This window comes from Sebastes umbrosus, chromosome 20, assembly GCF_015220745.1.
Source record: "Sebastes umbrosus isolate fSebUmb1 chromosome 20, fSebUmb1.pri, whole genome shotgun sequence".
Taxonomy (NCBI): domain Eukaryota; kingdom Metazoa; phylum Chordata; class Actinopteri; order Perciformes; family Sebastidae; genus Sebastes; species Sebastes umbrosus.
This window is the reverse complement of record NC_051288.1, coordinates 12560819-12579958: the sequence shown is the minus strand read 5'-3', so window position 1 is coordinate 12579958 and position 19140 is coordinate 12560819. Positions and strand designations below refer to the sequence as shown.

The window sequence follows — 19140 nt, the reverse complement described above, 5'->3', positions numbered from 1 at the left end:
GTGCCACCTATGACTGGCTACTTGGATTCACTCCACATACTGAACTCGGTTTGCTAGATCAAGTGAACCAAGTCTCGCCAGCTTCTCCCTGCGTCGCTGTGAGACATTTGGCCTTTGTGCGACAGTCATTAGCACTGCCTTTCTGTGGTTGGCCCCGAGCCCAGGGTCTGAGGGTGAAAACGTGGTACCTTCCTCGGCCACTGGAGGCATCTGCTTTATTCCATTCAACACAAAAACAAGCCACGAAACTGACTCTTAATGTGTATTTTTATATTCTGTTGACAATCCATTTCCTTGATGATTAAACATGACAATAAGTCTGAGCCGCTTTCACATTTACATTCAGCTATTTTTTTAAATGTCACTTCTATTTTGGTTATATTATCATCATCAGATGATATTGTGCGGTGCAGACATGTCTTTGGTCCCATTCTAATCTAAAAACAAAGAACACGATTAATAATGAAAGAACACCAACATGTCATACTATTAGTTCTCCCTCAACAATTCAAACACTTAACAGGCTGTCTGATAAATGAATCCTGACATTAGACTAAGCTAAAACACAAATGGAGTCAGTCAGCACTTATTATGTAACACATGGCCCGTCAGTCAGCAGCACACAGTGAGTGCCACGCAGAGTTTCCATGACAGTTCATCTTGTGACTGGCTGTGCTTTCAAAATGTTGCAAAAAGGTTTCTAAAAGCTTCGACTGTAACCACACAGAAAACCTTAATACTACCATATTGTCTACTCTATTCTCTCGTTGCCCTTTACACTGACAAAAATGATCTTATCTTATCTTACATGCCACATGTATCTGAGAGCAACATACCAAGTGAACTTCCTGGTATGAGAACACACTTGGCAGACACAAAAAACTGCCCCCAAACTGCACTGTGTAGCTTGAATACACCTGCAAGCTAAACCACATGGCAAAAAGGTGTGTATTTGCACAATTTAAAGTATTTTCATAGTAATTTCAACTTGCAAACAAGCTTACCATTGGTTGGATGTGGTTATCTCTATGTGGGTGCTAAATAACAGAGCCAATCGATACAGTGTTGGGTAATTGTGGCTCTGCTTAGACTTTTGCACAAGAGAAATACAACAGAGAAATACTGTAAGAAAATATATTTTGTTCCAGTATCTTTCATCATTTCCAGTTAACACATCAAACATGGCAAAAGCTTTACATATTTTAGGTTTTAGATCATTAGCAATTGAATATTTGGGCTGCAAGTTAAAGCAGTTTTAACGTGGGGTCAACTAAGCCTAATAAATGATCAATAGGGTAATCAATACAGCAAATAATAAGATACTGTCTTGCCTCCATGCCAACACTGCAAAACAAATTTTCATCCAGTAATCCCTGCGAGCCTCAGTGTTACCTTTACAGTCTTTTATAATGCACATAAATGTATTAGTAGATTGAGGTTTACATAAAGGTAATAAGGCCTATGGCATAATGGCTTTTTAATCATTTTGATATTTTTTTCGACCTCCATTGCTTCCTCTTAAAGGTACAGTGTGTAGGATTCGGTGGCATCTAGTGGTGTGGTTGCAGATTGCAACCAACTGTGTACCCCTCCGCTCACTCCTTCCTTTCAAAAACTGCGGTAATGTGAGCCGCAGAGAGCCGCACCCTATGTAGATAAGAAGGGCTCATTCTAAGCTAATGAAAACCCAAAGATTCTTAGTTTCAGGTGATTATACACTAATGAAAACATAGTTATGAATATTATATTCCATTTCTGCTAATAGATCCCTCTAAACACACTGGTCATGTGTTATACTGTATCTCTTCGTCAGTTATTACTACTACTATTCCTACTGCTATTACGTTTTCATCTTACCTCATATTAAACCTGATCTGTTGATTTGTTATTTGAACTTCTCCATAACCAGCTTTGCAACATCAGTTTTCGGCGATTACTAATAGGCTGTGTGAGGCTGAATAACTCGAGGTAGCCTGACTGTGTTGAACCAGATGTAGCCCCCACACACACAAACATGCTCAAATAAAGTGAGTCACTCTTGTGATAAACATTTACAGGGCGCAGTTTTGAGCAAACGCAGGCGGAGATAGCTGGAGACGCAGATGTTGATGTTAGAAACATGCCTTGGGTTCTTGTGCACTCGATGATAAACCTGTTTAATAGCAGCGACCCGAGAAGCGACAGGGATGCTGGGAGTGATTTTCATCACAACCAACTGCAAGGGCATTAAGGGTTTTCAGAGCGCTGGCATTATTGCTTTTGCTTTTTATGGTTTTTTTTTTTACTTCATCTACGGAAACATCACTAGCAGACCGAACGATGATATCAACTGAGTGGTGATTCTTGTTTAACAAAGCACAGCTTGTTATTGGATCAGACACGCTTTAAAAAAAAAAGGATAATGAATGTCGAAATTCTGCTGCAACTGAACACACCCAGAAAACTTCACTGACGGGGATTAGATCAGCATTTTACCACACTCGAGGAAACCAGCTGAATTTATTTCACCCCTTTAGTAATGAATGTCTGCAGCAGTTTGACTGGGTTTGTTTATCACTTCATTGTGGGATTCGTCTTGATGTGAGATCAGAGCCACCTTTTTACTTAAAAGTGATGTTTTCCCGAGCAAGAATTCCTCCCCGTCTTTCAGATGAGCCGAGGAGTCAGGGTCAAAGACTCGAGGATTAACTGTAACAGCCTCGGTTCTACCTGCCAGGTAATATGTTGTGGCACGAATATGACTCATTACTCAACCCCTGACAGGTTTCCCAGAATGAATTAGTTACCATAAACATGATAGAGCTGAGCCAAGGACTGCAACTTATCTGAGGCGGGTGTAGCTAGAGCCCAGATAAAGAGTTTCTACTGTGACATGCTGAGCACAAGGGATTGGTGACAGTGACGCCTTAGTCACAGGGGACGGCACAACAAGATAATTGGGGAAGTTTTGATGCCGGTGACATTGAGCAGGACACTTTTTAATGAGACTTTTCGAGACAGAATAGATTCATAAAATGTTATTGTGTTGGCACAAAGAAGACTCCTGCCTGAGCAAATTAGATAAAAAGGTCTTTTGAAAGAGTGCCCTTAAGCCGAGATAGTCCTCCAACAAACATCGCTGAGGCTATACATTATATGAAAATGGAATATCACAAGGAGGGCGTGATGCTGTAGAAACAAGGGTGGTGTTGTGTGAATATTATGTGGCAGAGTAAAACCATGCATGAGAATATCGGAGTCTGGTTAAGCGTTCTATGAAGTTGTCGCTGACCCAGATGATCACGCACCTCATGATCAAGGCCTCATAGCCCAGAACTATTTTCAAAATAAGATATGAACTCACAATCTCTTCTCCAGAATAAGAGACTAAAGATACTAAGAACGAAAAGAATAACTTCTGACCTCTAGCTGTGCCCTCGGTTAACATTTCACGACCAGCGCTCATTTTTTGACGGGCGGACCTGTCAACGGCGGAGACAGCTTCAGACATTTGAATCTTTAAACAGAGGAAACTGTCTGACTGGGTTTCAGCAGACATCAGCGGCACGAGAGCAAAGCGAGAGCGAGCAGGAAGCCGGCAGGAAGCTCCCAGAGTCAGGGAGGAGGAAGAAAATGGAAGTGGCACGGCGCTTCTCTGAAGTTTCCTGCGGGCACCCGAAACCTGGAGGGCAGGAGCGCTGCTGTGCTGACACAGCGCTGCCTTCAAGCCACAGGGGAACTTCTCAGACAGGCAGCACAGAGCGGAGCTTTACTTCCTGTTTCCAAGACACAAATCCAACCCTTGAAGGCAGACCACTTGACGGGAATAATCAGCTGGTTATGTGTATTCTTCCAGACGTGCAATTTGTAAAATGAGTGTGAGAAGCTTCCAGGTTACCATGTGTGGTCTCATCTAGCGCCCAATAGAATTAGGTTACTGAAAATATGCTACAGATTTCCATGGCAACAAGAGTGGCGGGGGGATCTGGAATCATGTCAGTTTGAGTGCCAATAGGCTAGTTTTTTCTTGCCATCAGTGCTCTGTTTTCCAAAGAAAGCCACACTGTGAGACTAAAGCCTGCATGCCAAATCTATTCTGGTGGCTTGGGGACTGTCCTGACACGGCCCTGTCTTCGTCAGACAGGCAATAGCAAGGAGGGGGTGGGGGGGACTGCCGCGCTGAAATAATTCAGACATAAACGCGGTCAGTGAGCACACTGGACCCGTTTTAATCCAATTAAAGGGAGGAGAGCCAGTGGAGTGGAGCTACGATAAACGCCATCATCCATCATGCCGGGACACAGTGGAGGTACTGGGATCGACTCTGGAGAGAGTGGACACTAACTTTAAAAGGGCTCCAAAGGCAATGTGCAGCGGAAAACACCAGCACTATGGGGCTAAAATGAAGCACAGTCACATAGTTGACTTAATAATAGCATTGGGATAAAACTGTATTGTGCTGCTATTAAAACTAGGGGTGTAAGAAAATATCGGAAAAATCAAATATCGCGATATGTTTTGTGATGCTGTATCGATTCTCAAAAACACAATTGATTTTTAATTAATATCTTACAGGCAAAACTGAACTCAGTCAATACTTTGTTTCATTGGCAAAAAGATGCGATCTCTCAGTGTATGTGCCCTCTCACAGTAGTTCTATGATGTTGGATGTTACTTGATAAATCCAACACATTCTCACTCCCAACTCGTCAAATACCGCCGCTTGGTCAGTGCCCCTCGGCATCGGAGAGACCGACGCACGGGTTACCTCTGTTGCGTTACTTTTGGACAGACCAGACGGCGTGTAAATATACACTTGTTACATGCGTAGTGTCCTTTCAAAATAAACTTCTGTTTTCACAGGAAGTTGGGTTTAGGGAAAACACTTAGGGTTAGGGTTAGGAAACGGTCGTGGTTGACGTTAACTTCACTGACTAGCGACTCACATGACTCACGTCAAAAACTACACCTATGTTGCACATCTTTGTCTGCCGAGCGGGTTGTGAGTGAAAATGCACAGACGAGGTGCTGATTCAGAGCACGCAAACACCTCCCCAAAGTCAATGGATCGCCGCTGGATGAAAACGAAATTGAAATTACCCAAGGACAGAGACTGTTCGCCCGGGTCCCCGTGCTAAGAAAAACAAGGGAAAAGAAAATGTTTCATAGGACAATATACTAGAGAATAAACTGTAAGAGAGCGGCTGAAGTTAAGCTGGGGCTCATAGTGTTCTGTTGTTTCTATATTTCATGCTCTGTCACAGCTCAGCAAAGCTTGCCTAACATTGTTAGGCTCACACAGCGGTGTGCATAAGACTGCGAGTGTGTGAGAGCGAAAAGAGGGAGTGGGGGTAGATAAGAGGGCATGTTCCAAGTGCTACTGCACAGTGTTTCTAAAGCATCTATTGTCAGGATATGTGTGTGTGTGTCCTTCTCTGCCTCCCAGCAGAAGACTGAAGCGGTGTGTACTGTATATCTCTGCCTGTGTTTGCGTGCTCAGCTGACTGAGGGTGGAGTCTGATTGGTGATGGAGGCAGAGGCTTGTTGCTACTGATGCACAGACGCAAGGAAAGAATAAAAAGACAAGTTGACACTGTATGATGCAAAACTACACTGAGCTATACCATTCATGCATGCAGCTATATGGTTGATGGAGCCGTGTTTAAGCATGCCCCCGTCTATATTTTGAAACTAAGCCATGACTGCCCCTTAACTGTTAAATGTAGAGCAACAGCAAGGAGAGCATTGACAGCGGCGGGCAGGAATCAAGAAAGATGAAAGCCCAACTGGAGACCGATGCTGAATAAATAATGACATCCATTGTGGGGAAATGTGATCGGGCCTCTCTGAAAATCAATAACTAACAACCGGACCGTGATGCCCTGAGTGACTCAGCAACAACTTCAATACACTACAGGCGGTCGATAACAACTGCCTGTTCTCGTTCCGGGAGACATGACACGAGGAGCTGAAGGAAAAACTGGAAACGCTTCTGAACGAGTTTCTGTGAGGGCGGTTGAGAACATCATCCTCTGGAAGGAAGTCAGTCAAAAACTGCTGGATGAGCTGCACATTCAAACTGAGCTCCTTACACACAGTGCTGATGGGCCTTTCGCTGTGTTGACAGTGACTCAGGAGGCAATGACTGGAACAATGGATTATTGCAGCACAGTCTTTCTTGTAGATTCTGTAACTGAATATATATTTTCCATGCAGTCAATACTGACAAAACAAGCGTGTAGGAATAGCATCTCTTCCAAAAATAGTTTGCTTTGGTAGACGCTCGATTACACAGCTGCTGCCAGCTAAATAACAAGTTTGTTCTTAGAGAAACTCTTAATAGGTTATAGTCTGAAAAGGAGTAAAAAAAAAAACTAGCAATAGATGCGAGTTGTATGTAGCCACACTTACCAAGAAAATGTTTCCACTGTTCTTAATAATTTCCGAAATTAGTAAAACCAAATCAAAGCTTGACAGCTCAACTCATCTTCTAATTACCAATGGGCTGGTTTTCATTGAGCTCACAGAGGTCAGGTCAATGTATCTGTCCAGGCAATCCACTCAGCACCGCATGAAGAGTAGCACGTACTGTACAGCTGTGCTAGGAGGAACCAATGGGGTGGGATTTTAGTTTACAAATCCGGCTTAGGCCAGATTTTGGGAGCATCATAAAAAAACATCAAAACGCAGGCTTTGATTAGATAAGCTTTGATGAAACAGGGATTTGATCCATGACTGTGAGGTTACTGAATCCTCAGTAAGCGTCTCTAAAAGCCTGTGAAAGAGAAAGTATACCTTTCTCAAACAAACAGTGTCAGTTTATGACACCGTGTGCGCCCACAAGCACAAGAGCCTCAAAATAATGCCTGTTTGTACGCTCACAGATTCAAATGGCAGCATTCCCGTGTAATACAACACCGCCGTCTCATTCCTCCTGCGTCTGGTCAAGCCAGGCCCGCTTTGAGCCCCGAGTGCACTCAACTGAGAAATGTGTTGGCATCCCGGCTGGGCGGACGGCGTTACCTCTTACCTGCGCTCTCGGTGAGGCAGCGTGTGCTGCTGCTGACGTGTGATGAAGGTGGTGCCCCACACGGGGCTGCTGTGGCTGTTCCTGAGCCAGCCCACAGGGGGTGACGACGGGTACGGGGTGCTGCGGAAGCCATGGTCCGACTCTGTCTCCGCGGTGAGAGACGAGGCTGAGCTCCCCATCACCACGGCGATAGGAAGTCAGTCTCTGAATGCACTTTGATAAGAGAATCTGCTTGTTTTGCTTTTCCCCAGAGCACAAAGGTTGACAAGGGATCCACACTTGTATTCAGTGAGACAAACTGAGATAGACTAAAGGGGTTGTTTGGACCACAACAGCAATCGTGTGTTTGTATTTGTTGTAGACTTCCTGTTGACAACTTTCTACTTCAAACAGGAAGAATTTCCGCCCGCAAAACACCTCAGAGGGCACACAGCAACAGGGAATCCAGGATAAGGGTACTCAAAGCATGAGCACAACTTGCAGGTGGCCAAGTATGCAAGGTGGATATCCCACAGTGCACGGAGGGGGGAAGAAGTTCTCAAATTCAAAGAGTAATTTCTAATTTGATGCATGGAGAGCTGATTCCCATTCAGCAGCTGGCCTCAGAGAGGAGGAAATACTATTTTTCTCACAGCAAAGGCTCGTAATTCTCTCTCTCTCTCGTAGCCTTTAAGCTTGTAACACTCTGCTCCACGTCCTCCACAGTGCCACTCATAATTCCTCCCGCGTTCCCTCTGACACATCTCCCCAGTCTGTGCAGTCTCATGCCTGGTTCCTCTTTCCTCCGCACATGCTCGGGAAAAAGCAAATCGATTAGGAAAAGCAGGAAAAGGTGTGTCCACGGTCTTTCAGCATCTCAGCATCCAAATGGTACACCTCTGGAACATGTAAGGTTCACAAAAAAGTGGGAAAAACATCCAGGACAGCAGACAACAGCATCACGGTCCATAAAAGACAGCGGATAGTGATCAATGCTGGAATAAAAAGTCACAAAATATATCCACAGAGTTATTTACAATGCGGGCACTGGAGGAAATCAATGCATTGCGTTTTGGAAGGGTGTTGGCAAAACTGCAAGTGTGCTAATATATCCCAAGTCTCATCTTTCAGACATCCAGTCTGACTAACAGCTGCTGTGGAAGTTTCCCAGTAAAACACTCCAGCTGCATCATGTTTGCAACCCCTTGAGGAGGGTTTTTTCTCAGGAGGTTAAAAAAAAAAAAACACTTCTGGTATTTGCAGAATTTTTTTTTCAGATTGAAGAAAAAAAGAAACAACTCACATGAACTTAACCAAAGAGCTGCTCTTTAAAACCTCAACAGCGTGACAGTGTTTACAGCTCAGGCTTCAAGTTCTGTGTAATATCCGACTGAAATCCCAGAGAGAGGGATGTTCCGTTTCGGGTTTGGGGGTGGGTGCTCTGCCAACACGAGGACGGGAGATGATCCTATAGTTTCCGCTGTCTGAGAGAGAGAGACGGCTTAATTTCTGTCTGATCCCACAGCCGAGCCGAGCCGAGCCGAGCCGAGGCCAGCCCGGTCTAGTTCATCAACTTGCTGCTCAGATTTATGTGGACTTGCACAGCCTCTCGTCTCTCTGCAGGGCGAAGCATCTGAAGGAAACAAATATCATCCCATTTGCATATAAGAGTGAGATTGTAAAACCCTGAGGCAAAAAAAAAAAAGTCAAAGGAGGAGCGATATATTCCTTGTTTTGCTTTATTCTAAGGAACCGACGCAGAGATCACATGGGCTTCCAATCTAAGAGAGTTCAGATTTCCAGAGTCATGTGAACGTTACATGATAATTAATCGCGTTCAATTGAGCTCATTAACATAGAAAAAAATGAGTTTTTTGTGTCCGGGAGAGCATCGTGCAGGAAGGCGACAAGAAAACGTCAAAATATCCGAGGTCTCATCCAGGAAGCAGCACAATTTCACCATCTTCCGCCGGGTACCATCCCAGCCTGCGTTCATCTCATATTTCCTGCATCATTTGTGGGCTGTAAGATGCTGCTGAGCCTCTTATATGTTAGGAAACACATCCTCGCTCCATGCAGTCCTCCGCTGTCGCCTCCTCACAGTGTCATACAGCTGCTCCATCTCCATCTCCATCCTTTCATTTGGGGCATGTTATAATATGTTGGTCCCCCGTTTTGTTATTTTGTCCACGGGGCTTTAATTCTCTCCCTCACTGGTGTAGCAGCAGTGAGCGCAGTGGACGAGGATGCAATCTCCTCCTATAACAGAGGATTACTGGAGTGTCAGCAGCAGCAGCGCATGCGCACTAGACGGCTGAGCAAGAGAAAAGCTGGAGAAGGAAGGCTGCATTCAAGAGATTTAAATACAACCTCACTCATTAATGTGAATAGGGATGCCAGTTTAATAATGACTTAGTGATGGATGTCAGCATTTCTAAGACTTGGAAACATCTGGAAGATGACACACATAACTAGAAAACACCAAGATGAAGTTATACAACAGCTGTGTACTATCTGTACTTCTATATGGTGCCGAGTGCTGGAGAATGACTGAAAGAGACATATAGGCAAGCTTTCCAGCTTTCACAATACCCACCTCAGAAAGATCATGAGGATATTCTGGCCTATAGGAAGATCACAAACCATGAACTACACAAAACGACAGGGTGCTTGGACATGGAAACAATATTGATAAGAAGAAGATGGAGATGGCGATGGCTTGGACATGTATTAGGGAAACCATCTGATGACATGACAAAAGTGGCATTGCGTTGGACACCAGAGGGGAAAACGCAAAAGAGGGAGGCCCAAAACAACCTGGAGGCGAACCATCGAAGGAGAGATGAAGACTAGAGGATACAGCTGGAACAGCATTGAGAAGAACGCAAACAACAGAGATGAGTGGAGATCCTTAGTCCTTGCCCTATGTGCCACCAGGCGCAACAAGGATTAAGTAAGTAAGATGGATGTCAGAAACCAGTCTGAGCATGCTGCTTAATCTAGGGAAAACACAACCCGTTTATTACATGTCACACTTAAACAATAAATCTTTTTTTTCTATTGCTTCTTTGAGATTGAAAGCCTTTCATTGTCATAATGCCAGAGGAGGAAGTGGAAGGGTTAAGTAGAAAGACAGTGGTGACTGCAGCAGCACTCATCATTGCTCAACTGTCCCTGCACATTACTGAGATAAGCCTTCGAAACTTTCCCCTCTCCTCTCTCTCTCTTCCACTTCATATCCCCTTTGCTGACCTCTTTTTCTCTTCTCGCTTTGAATTCACCAGCAAAACCATAAAAGCATGAAGCACAGACCTAACCATGACATGATAACACTCATACACACATAAGTTGCACTGAAAGCAGTGGGTTAACCATTGCTAATGCAGGTCAAGTAGGCTGGCTGGCGTGGCCAGTCATTTGTCTGGCTTAGTTTCACAGTTAGGGTGTGTTCTTAACGCGCCGAGTATAACTCCTGTTTCTGTTACTCTTTGACAATGAAACTGGTTCGTCTAGTAGACTTGACTTCCGCTGAAATTCCAGGGAACAGGAGGCCTATGTAGGCGAAGACATGTAAATTACTGATGTTCCAGAGAGCACGGCAGGAGCTGTCAGGAATGCCTGCGTCACACAGAAAGCTATAGGCACAAACAGCTTACTTGTATTCGTTATGAAACTCCCTTCAATGACCAAATGCAAGTGCAGGTTGCGCAATCGCATTTGGGTGGTTTTCAATTTAGTCTAACCATGTAACAGCACACTCACAATTACAAAGCGGGAAACAAGGACAAAAATATAATAACTGAATTACCAAAGCAGCTTGAACAGATTGGAGACATGTTGGGCTGCGCGATTTTGGAAAAAATATCTAATTGCGATTAGTTTGACTGATAATGCAATTGCGATATGAATAGAGAGAACAATATGTTTTACATCATTATTCTCGTTTTCACTGAAAAACATTAAAATGATTATGGTCTGTAGAATAAGATGTGGAGGCCAGGACATCTCTGCAGCACCACAATATTGAATTTAAAATGGTATTTTGACACACATTTCACCTTTAACAAATATTGCACCTCCTGCGATTTGAACATTGCAGGAGGCCATATTACGATTTCAATACAATTTTGATTAATTGCCCTAACTGATGTGTAGTGTAACCACAAAAAAAACTGCCCAGAAGTCAGAGAGGACTGCAAGCCTTTTGTTAAGGGTGCACCTGTCCAAGGGCCACCTGTCCCTCTGCAAGTCAGCGCCCAGAGACACAGCAGCTGACACAGTCAGAGCCAGAGAGAGAGAGTGAGATTAGATTTCATTTCTATTCTCCAGGGACATAGAGGGGGAAGAAGGGGAAAAGGAGGATGTGAGCTGATTTCACGGTACGTTGTAAGTTGTCATTTCTACACCACCCCAAAATGTCCTGACTGCAACACACTTTGTTTTCTCCCCAGTGGGACATCCTCAAAGCAGGACACACAAATGATTAGACTGCGCACGGCAAGATCACTCTAAACCATTTCATTTTGATGTTGATTCTAACAGCTTCAAGTGGATAAACTGCAAGCAAGAATAATGGAAAAACTATGTATGTAGTGATGTCTCTTTGTGCAACAGGGGAAAGTTATTGTCTACTCTGTCTGCATGTCTCATGTAGTGGTAACGTGTTGACGTTCTACTGGGACACTGTGTAAAAACCAACTCCTTATCTGTGTAAAACAACTCCTTCTCCCACAAACTCCCCGTTATAGATTTCTATATAATCACACTGTAATAATCTCCAGCAGGCACTCTTCTGCAGACTCTGTGTGACTCTGTATAACCAGTGCCTCTTCTTATAAGAATAAAATACAACAAAGACATTTCATCTCTTTTGAGATCTTGATTTTAACATTCATAGGACTCATCTAGGTAAAAATTGACAGAATTTCCATTACATTTTCTCTGTAAGGCTATCTCTAGATCACATCCACCTGAAGTTATTGTTTACTCTGTCTGCATGTCTCATGTAGTGGGAAAGTGTTGATGTTCTACTATGTAATAACAACTCCTTATCTGTGTAAAACAACTCCTTTTCCCACACTCCTCGTTGTAGATTTCTATATAAATCACATTGTAATATTCTTCTGCAGACTCTCTCCTGCAGACTCTGTGTGACACTGAATAACCAGTGCTTCTTCTTATAAGAATAAAATACAACAAAAGACATTTCATCTGTTTGAGATCTTGATTTCAACGTTCATTATGACTCATTATTATTAGGACTTTAAGAACTTTAAACATGCACTATCTGCCTTTAAACATGCACTATCTGCCTTTAAACATGCACTATCTGCCTTTAAACATGCACTATCTGCAACCATCTTGGACTCTAACCACTGGCGCACTTTACACTTACTTTACACTATACATCCTATATACCACGTTTATAGACTGCACATATGCACATACTACATTTTTTTATTGACGGACTGCACACACTATGTTCACCCATTCACTCTGTATCTTTTATATCTCTATTATTGTTTTTATAATATTTTTGTATACCTTTATACCTCTCCTGTGTTTCACTCTGTTTGCTGATGTTTGCTGCTTTGACACCTGAATTTCCCTCCGGGGATTAATAAAGGTTCATCTTATCTTATCTTATCTTACCTATTGACTGCATTATATTCGTGATAGTGAAAGTTGTTTTGTTGTGTCCACCCTGTTTATGTCAGTGATGGTAGACTTGAATATAAGAAACACCCCCAACACCTCTCGAAGACAGTTTCATTATAAACATTTGCTGTTGTATTACACTGTATTAGCTCATAAACTGGCAGCTAAATGTATGTCATTGTTGTCATTTCTGCTCTGTTTTTTTTATTGGGACTTTGTTGCACACAATCTACACATTAAGCCTGTATCCCTGGCTAGACTATGAAATATTATGTAGTTTTTCTGAATTTGGACTTGAGAAATAGTTTGTAATTTTGCAGCCATTCAGATTACATGATGTTATTTATGATGGCAAACCCAGATCTATCATCAGAAAACTGGTATGCCTAAATGGACAACATCAGGGGAAATAAGTAGTAGATTTTGATCTGTTCATCTTATCTTATCTAGGGGAAATTGACAGAATTTCCATTACATCTCTACATCACATCCACCTGACCTTGCCCTTTGACCCTGCCTAGCTCCCCCTTTACAACAGACAAGCAGAAGACACATGTTGTTATTGTATTGTCCTGCTATGTGCAGTGAAGGAATCAAATGTGTTAAATAACGAGGCACTGTCACATAATCAATCTATTTGTGTCTGAACTGTAAGCCTGTGAGCCCTGTCACTACCACTAACATTAGCTGTAACACACAGTGCTGCTGCCAGATGAGAAACTCTCAACAATCCCATTGAGACAAGCTCCGAGCCGAGGACGCCGGGGACATTGTAAACAAAGACACTCTTATTCAGTCCTTTGGTCGACGTTATCGACGCGGCCGAACAGCTGTGTACACCTTGAAGTCCACTCACACGTCGGTTAATCTTACCTCGAGTCGGTCGGAGGAGGAATTATTCCTGTTTTTCAGCCGTCTTGTGCGTTAACTTTTCGCAGCCATGGAGACGATAAGTTCTTCTACTTTAGCCTCCTCTCCTCTCCAGGCGTTAGCTTCTCTCTTCTCCCCGCTGCATGTTTCCGACATTTGTGACAAATATATACATGTACAGTTTTATCTTCACTCCGTCAGGTATTCACGAGGCTGATGCGACCGCGTAGGTTTACCTCAAACAGCCCAGGAAGGAAAGGGGGAATCTCCAAGGAGCCAAATAGAAAAACGCACGTACGTCCAATACGTAAGGGGTGGTTGCTAGGTGCATAGGGGCGCACGTAAATTTACGTAAAGAGCGTTCAAGAATGCAATGGGTGAAAACTCAATTTCCCATGTTCAGCCATGGTGTTCAGCACGGATATTTTCGACTAGGATATCCGGGTACGAATGTCGTCACATTTCTTTTTTTCTTTTCTTTTTTTAAACATTGAATTTTGCATATAAACATATATAATAATAATAATAATACATTTTATTTATATAGCGTTTTTCTGGATACTCAAAGACACTTTACACAGATAAAATGATCATAAAAACATTTATACAACAATTATAACTTGTTTATCCACATGTTAATGTTATTAAACTACACTGTTTAGTTCACCTTTTTCTTTTTTCTTTTTTCTTTTTTTAAACATTGAATTTTGCATATAAACATATATAATAATAATAATACATTTTATTTATATGGCGCTTTTCTGGATACTCAAAGACACTTTACACAGATAAAATGATCATAAAAACATTTATACAACAATTATAACTTGTTTATCCACATGTTAATGTTATTAAACTACACTGTTTAGTTCACCTTTTTCTTTTTTCTTTTTTCTTTTTTTAAACATTGAATTTTGCATATAAACATATATAATAATAATAATACATTTTATTTATATAGCGTTTTTCTGGATACTCAAAGACACTTTACACAGATAAAATGATCATAAAAACATTTATACAACAATTATAACTTGTTTATCCACATGTTAATGTTATTAAACTACACTGTTTAGTTCACCTTTTTCTTTTTTCTTTTTTTAAACATTGAATTTTGCATATAAACATATATAATAATAATAATACATTTTATTTATATAGCGTTTTTCTGGATACTCAAAGACACTTTACACAGATAAAATGATCATAAAAACATTTATACAACAATTATAACTTGTTTATCCACATGTCAATGTTATTAAACTACACTGTTTAGTTCACCTTTTTCTTTTTTCTTTTTTTAAACATTGAATTTTGCATATAAACATATATAATAATAATAATACATTTTATTTATATAGCGTTTTTCTGGATACTCAAAGACACTTTACACAGATAAAATGATCATAAAAACATTTATACAACAATTATAACTTGTTTATCCACATGTTAATGTTATTAAACTACACTGTTTAGTTCACCTTTTTCTTTTTTCTTTTTTCTTTTTTTAAACATTGAATTTTGCATATAAACATATATAATAATAATAATACATTTTATTTATATGGCGCTTTTCTGGATACTCAAAGACACTTTACACAGATAAAATGATCATAAAAACATTTATACAACAATTATAACTTAAGTTATAATGATCAATTGTTTATCCCCGTGTTAATGTTATTAAACTACACTGTTTAGTTCACCTTTTTCTTTTTTTTTTTAAATCGTAATTTAATATTTTAATCGATTGACAGCCCTAATGAATAGACAAAAGGTAAGAAAGAAAGAAATAAGAATAATACGAAAGAAAGAATACAAAATTATGAATAGAAATAAATGAAAAGGCTACACAATAGCAATAGAAAATCACAAGGCAAGCAATATACATACTTGTACCCAAAGTCAGTGTTGCACCTTCAGCTAATATTGTAGTACTGTCTCTAAGCAAAGTGTCATAGTGGAGTGATATATTTTGTTTTTTTATACTTTATTTTTTCCCTTTTTTCAAGGCTGTTTTCATATATGCAATCCACTGTTTGTAATTACAACAGTCTATAAACCAACTTTTAAGTAGATGAGCTTACAGACAAACCCATCAAGTAGTTCACCTTTTTCAATCAATTTCCTTCTGTCACCTGCGTCTAATGTCTTTTCAAAATAAAAGCACTTCCATGTTCATGGGAAATAACAAAAGATTAAAGCAATATAACATATACATTACAAACAGATTTAAAATTTGCTTTAATAGTGCCCTGATATCTGCCCTACACCTCAAAGCAATATGAATATCAAAATATTTTTTTATTATAAAACTAAAGCTTAAAAGCTTATAAATACAACATTGTCATAGCAGGAAATTTCACACAGACATCCTTTTAAAAGAAAGTTGCTTTTACTTAAGGTAATATATGATGGTATGTTGGCACAGTTCAGGCCATCACACTGATATAATACAATTTTAACTCTTTCTTTCTTTTCTTTAGGATACCTGAACCATATACAAATACAGACAGACTAACAATATTAATAATTAAATTATACAATGAAATGTTAAGTCAGAATTTCCACAGTATAATTAATCAAAGAAAGAGAGCACTGACATTTCATGTATTTCACATATCTAACAAAGAAAACAAAGAAAATAAATGATAAAACAAAACAAAGAAATATCTCAAAGAAGAAGAACAAAAAAAACAACACAACAATTTCAACAACAGCACTCAGCAACACACAGCAGTTTCACCTTCACATGTATCGAAGGTAAATCCATTTTTCTCCAAGACAAAGCTATCATTCTCCTGGCCTCCAGGGTTCCAAAGTCAATCAGAATTAACTGTTTTGAGTTAACGATAAAGTTATCTGAATATATATACCTAGTATACATATCTTTGCTTGGTGAGGCACCTTCACTCCAACAGTCTCAGATATATTCTGAACAATTGTTTCCCAGTATTTTTTTAACTTCGGACAGTCCCATACACAGTGAAACAGAGCACCCCTTCCTTCTAAACATTTAGTACAAGTGTCTGGGACGTCAGGGTTGGCTCAGTTTGGCTGGGGTAATGTAAAATGTCGTCACAATTGACAAATATAAATAACCGGATATATATAGGCCTATATATATATATATATATCAGGCCTAACTTAAATAGATCCATATTCAGATATGTGAGTTCCTCTTTTCCTTTCCTTTTGTAAGCCTATATTATACAAATAGGTGTTGTGGCTGGATTTAAATCCTGAGTTTCATATCTCAGAGTAGATTTCCCCCTTCTACCCCACAGGCCAGTGTCAGATAGTGGCACTCTAGTGTCATCTAGTGGCACTCAGATTGAACTGTCTGATTTGAACCATTGGTATCAGCAGTTTGTGGGGCTGCAGGGTCTAAATGCAAAAAAACATTATTTCACATCTTGAAAATGAAATGGGCTATGTTTCTAAAATGATAGTTTTACTATTATATAAAGCATACAACAATGATGATATGATATAGTGGATGGCGGCAGTAGCCTCACTGGCTTACAGGACTTTGGGGAAAGAGAACATATGTAAATAGGAGCACTGACACACAACAACAAGTAACATTTTGGCTCAACAAATAAGTCCCTCTGACAACCTATGAAATGTCTGCAATATTATTACTACTAGGGTGAATTAGCCTGATGTTGGACATTTTTTGCATTTCAGACTTCAGGGATATATTGCGATATGAAGCCGATACATTAAATCCACACCCAGTACCACTCCGAAATCCCCAGGATGTGTCCTAATCAAACTGAATAAGATACAGCCAACCCCAATTATGGACTATAATTTGCACTTCACCTTAAATATCTTAAATAATGCATTAGAAGACTAAAACCCTATGAATAACCATTGTTATTGCATAATTCATGCTATCCCACCTGGGGTAAATCATCCTGTCCCATTTTTCAAAACTATATTTCCTAAAGTGGAACAATGGAAAATTTGATTGAAATAACATATATAGAGTATATTTACACCATATTATAATATTTTTTATGAAGAAACATATTATGAACATATCCTCATAAAAACTAGCAGGATTTATTATTTATTTATTTATAAGAAGTTTTTACTCTTAACATTACGTTTTTCCAAATACTAGTCTTTGACCTTTGGATGGTATTCACACAGGGAACTTCATGTTTGAAGATTGGTCCACCCTAATCTATGATTGGACATTTGAGATGTCATATGATTTTGATCACATGACACCACAACTTGTGTTAACCATTCATTTTATTGACTTTTATTTGCTTGAGGAAGACCTACACCCACTGGAGCTTAAGTGTCCCACATCACGGCGACTCATCCTACTTTTATTGCTGCTAGTATAATATTAGTAGTAGTATTCTGTATTAATATTTTGTTCCGTCTGTTTTTCTTTTTTGTGCAAACAGAGAAGCTTAAGACACATTTTGTGACCTTTCACTGCTTTGTTTGTCATAGATTGAGAACACATAAGAATATAATATAGCTTAATATTAGGGCTGCATAAAATCGGAGTAGAAAAGTTTACTTTTTTTATGCAATCAGAACAGTGGGATCTGCATTTGCATTTATCACAGTCCCTGTAACATCCAACATCATAGCACTAATACTTTGAGAGGGCACGTACAGTGAGAGGGTGCATCTCTTTGCAAAGGAAATAAAGTATTGACTGAGTTAATCTTTGCATGTAAACTATTAATCAAAAATCGATACAGTGTTTTTGAGAATCGATACAGTATCACAAACATAATATTACGATATTCGATTTTTTTCAATATTTTCTTACACCCCTACATAATATATAATATATAATAATATAATATAATATAATATAATATAATATAATATAATATAATATAATATAATATAATATATCATTCTACTACTGGTGCCGTTACTCCAATGATTGTTGTTGCTGTTGCCCCTACTGTTGCAACAACCATTACCACCACCGTTACCACCACAAGTGTAATTGATGCTGTAAGTGCTGAAGCCTATTTTGATCTATTGTCAAAGTGTGTGATTGCTTTGATGCTCTTGAACTGCAGCCTAAAATGTATTGGCCCATAAGGAAAGATTAAGTTTGACATATTGTAGTATATTACTACTATGGCCAGCCACTATTACTACTACTGAATGCAGAATGGCATCAGGGGCCTGGGGCTCTGTTAATTCTAATAGCATAATACTCTCGCATCCATAGTTGCAGGCCATACATTAGCTTTTACACCACCATGAATGGATGTAAGTCGACTCAAATGCTTCTTTGTCATCAGAATCAGAACATCAGAATCAGGTTTGCCAAGTACATACACACAAGGAATTTGACTCCGGTTTTATGCATCTCTCTCAATGTAGGCCCACTTACACAGAAATAAAATAATAGCATAAAAACAAGGACAACAAACCTGGACAGATAAAGGTGAGGATTAGACCGGACTGTTGTGTATACAAGTAGTGAAAAAATATAAAAAATATTATATAAAAATATATATAAAATAGTTATATAAAAGTTGACCAAAAATAAAATAAGAATAAAACAAAAAAATAAAATAAAACGTCTATATACAAGATAAGTGTTCTGGAAGTTGTAAACAATACAAATA

General features: G+C 39.7%; 1 protein-coding gene across 2 annotated transcripts in view; it reads right to left on the bottom strand.

The window, feature by feature from the left end:
- capn15 (calpain 15) overlaps positions 1-13788 on the bottom strand; it is a 44450-nt gene extending 30662 nt beyond the window's left edge. The window contains exon 1 of one of the 2 annotated variants that reach the window (XM_037754573.1): positions 13520-13788. Coding sequence is in view for 1 of the 2 variants with exons in the window: in XM_037754572.1 (XP_037610500.1) it covers positions 7010-7188 (179 nt within the window). In the remaining variant the exon portion in view is untranslated. Of the gene's footprint in view, positions 1-7009; positions 9402-13519 lie in introns of those variants that run through there. The other variant, XM_037754572.1, reaches the window with a different exon arrangement.
- Between the last annotated feature and the right edge of the window lie 5352 nt (positions 13789-19140).